Source organism: Scomber japonicus, chromosome 2 (genome assembly GCF_027409825.1).
Source record: "Scomber japonicus isolate fScoJap1 chromosome 2, fScoJap1.pri, whole genome shotgun sequence".
Classification (NCBI taxonomy): domain Eukaryota; kingdom Metazoa; phylum Chordata; class Actinopteri; order Scombriformes; family Scombridae; genus Scomber; species Scomber japonicus.
This window is the reverse complement of record NC_070579.1, coordinates 23,105,712-23,108,621: the sequence shown is the minus strand read 5'-3', so window position 1 is coordinate 23,108,621 and position 2,910 is coordinate 23,105,712. Positions and strand designations below refer to the sequence as shown.

General features: G+C 36.7%; 1 protein-coding gene across 1 annotated transcript in view; it reads left to right on the top strand.

Annotated features, from left to right (window-relative positions):
* The first annotated feature begins 504 nt into the window (after window positions 1-504).
* The window catches only part of pane1 (proliferation associated nuclear element), a 3,863-nt gene continuing 1,457 nt past the window's right edge, over window positions 505-2,910 (top strand). Inside the window, exons 1-4 of the mRNA XM_053338740.1 lie at window positions 505-652; window positions 1,885-1,961; window positions 2,206-2,304; window positions 2,677-2,756. Coding sequence (XP_053194715.1) covers window positions 596-652; window positions 1,885-1,961; window positions 2,206-2,304; window positions 2,677-2,756 — 313 coding nt within the window. The 5' untranslated portion in view covers window positions 505-595. The remainder of the gene's footprint in view (window positions 653-1,884; window positions 1,962-2,205; window positions 2,305-2,676; window positions 2,757-2,910) is intronic.

Below are 2,910 nucleotides of genomic sequence, written 5' to 3'. Positions count from 1 at the left end.
TAAGAAATTATCTCTTTCCGTATCCATGAAAAAAACCTGAACCTAGATTTTGGTGGGCTAAATGGGTACACTTACCCTAACAATTCAAAACATTTGTCAAAAAATGAGAAAAGTAATCAAATGTAATAAGTCACATTACTTTGATTAAGTAATTGAAAGTTACATTACTTATTACATTTTAAATAGGTTACCTAGTAATCTGTAACCTATTATATTTCCAAAGTAACCTTCCCAACCCACCCTGCCTGCCGAGGTGTCATTGAGCAACACTCCTGAATCATTACCTGCTGTTGAGGCACCTTTGTTACTCCCTGCTAAAGTGGAAACAGATAGCTGATTTACTAATCATAGTATTTTTGCGTAAAAAGCACAGTCTGTAGTAGAGGTAGTGGACCCAGAGCAGGCTGCACAGCCCCTCTCAGCCGGCAGGTGGCAGAACGTGACCGCCTATGTTGGGGAAACGTCATGACGTCAGAGCACGTTTAAAAAAGAAGCGCGCAGGAAGTGGGCAGAAGTGTCAATTAATTTATCTGAGTGCTAAAATACACGAAGCAGAGACTGAGAGAGGTGTATTTATCTCTGTGTTTCTGTCAGCATGTCGTTACTGAAGCCGTTTATTAAACTGCCTGCTTTGAACACAGCCAACATCTTGGTGAGTTTGTGTTTTACAGCTTTTAACTATCGACAGCTAACAGTGTGTGGACCGTGATGCTAAAAACAACAGCAGTTCAAACGGTGTTGTGACACTTTGAGAAACCTTTATGAAATATAAACGTTTTTAAAGTGAGTTCAGTTTGCTCAATCATCAGTTTGAATAACTAGTATCGTAAATACACGTGGATATAGATAGTTTATTCTGTTAGTTGGTGAGAAAAGCTTTAAAACATGGATAAAAGTGTTTTTCTGTTGTGGTTAAAGTTTATACCTAACACAAATATTTATCTAGGTAGTTTAAATCACATGTCCATCCTGAGGTTTTTCCTACCTGGCAGATAAAAACTTGTTGTTAATAAGAAGCTCACCTTGACATTGTCCACAAAAAAGCATAACAAATATTCACATGCTCCCTCATGCAGTGACTCCCAACCTTTAGTGGGTTCCAAGATAAATCTGTATGGGAATGTTAGTGGGATATCATGCTACATAATGATATATTCTTTTGATGAGCGCAGATCTCAAGTCTTAAATATCTACTAACTTTGACGTTTTTTCACATTATAATAGAGAGCAAAGTTCCAGCGTCTGTGTATAATAAAGCTATCTAAAGAAATCACCTCTGGGTGGCATCCTTCTCCCATTTACAGCATGTCAGTCCGCGGTGAGAGAGGAGCAAAGCTGCACTGAAATAAATCAAGTCATCAGTCAGTTTCTAAAATTAAAATGATATCTGCAAGTTTTTAAGTTTTACTGGAAATGTCAGACTGGATGCAGATTTTGTTGTACTGTATGGTGATACCACTTGAGTTAAAAAAAATGTTAAAACTATTTATAGTTATAGTTCTTGGTGTGGGCGTCTAATGGTTTCATTTACTACTCATTGCAACTCTATTCAGAAGTATTGCTTTCATTGAGTCTGTTTACTGTAATATATTTTATGAGGGTATCAAAGTTGTGTGCACATTTTAAATTTGTAACTGCTGCTGTCATGTGCAGTCAGATTCAGTATGAGTAAGTTGAAAACAATGGAAATACTGAATTAAAGTATAGTAATTAGGAAAATATAAGCCACGTGATTACTTTCCACCTATTGTTCAAATACACATTGGGACCCATTTTTGGATACAGTAGTTTGGTTTTTTTATTTGTTAAAAGTTTTATGGCAGTGTATTAAAGTGAGAAGTGTTAACACCAAGTTTTGTGCTGACATGGTATTTTTTCCTCCAGCTCGTGGAGAGTGAGGAGCAGTTTCAGCAGAGTTTAGCAGATGCCCTGGTGGAGGAGACCGCTGTTACTGTGAATGTGTGAGTAGTGCTTCATGCTGCACACAACTGAAGTCAACTGGCTGTTACTGGAAACAGTCGTGATGCTCAGCGTGAAACAACATCTGCTACTCTGTGCGAAAAAGACTATCAGAAAGCTAGGAAATGTGTGTAACCAATTTATTTACCAGGGGAATGCAAAAACAGGTCTCCACTCTGTGTCATACCTTGTGTTTACTTCATATCAATGTACATATTTAATTTTGCAACATGTGTTTTTAAACAGGAGACTAGCCAAGAGTCTTCCGCTGCCCAAGGAGAATGAGGAGAGTCGTCCAAGGATCGACCTTGTGGTGTTCATCATCAACCTGACATCAGAGCTCAGGTAACTTACCTGTTCATTTTTTAATCTCCTCCCCTGTGTGCTTGTCTAACCACCATAACGTATCATGCATATATGTATGTTCTTAGTTGGTCAATTATCAAATTATTCGGCAGTTCATTTTCTATCGATCAATTACTTATCATTGCAACTCTACTGTAAAAAAAATAATAATTTGGTTTACTTGTTTTTTTTATCTTGCTGCCAACAAAGACTGATATAATTGTTATAATGAGTCATTGTTTGTTTTTGACATCAAAGTTTGATTTTCTCGCTATGTATAAAAAGGGCTGACCTTTTATAGTTGGAAGAATTGTTCAAATGTACTTAGTCAATTCTGAAGTGATGGTGACAATAACTATTTTGTTTTCATAGTTTTCAGTCAGCAGAAGCTTCCCTGAAACATTTGGACTCTGGATATTTCCTTGGAAAAGTCTGCTTCATGGTCATTAATGGTGAGGAAATGGGTTAAATCTTATTAGGTGTTAGTTTTCTATCACATGAAGGAAAACAAGAAAGGAGCAAAAAGGATGAAATTGAACAGAAATTGTCTAAGATGAACAATTTTTCGCAATTTATCTATCTCATCCCTCTTCCAATAAATATGAC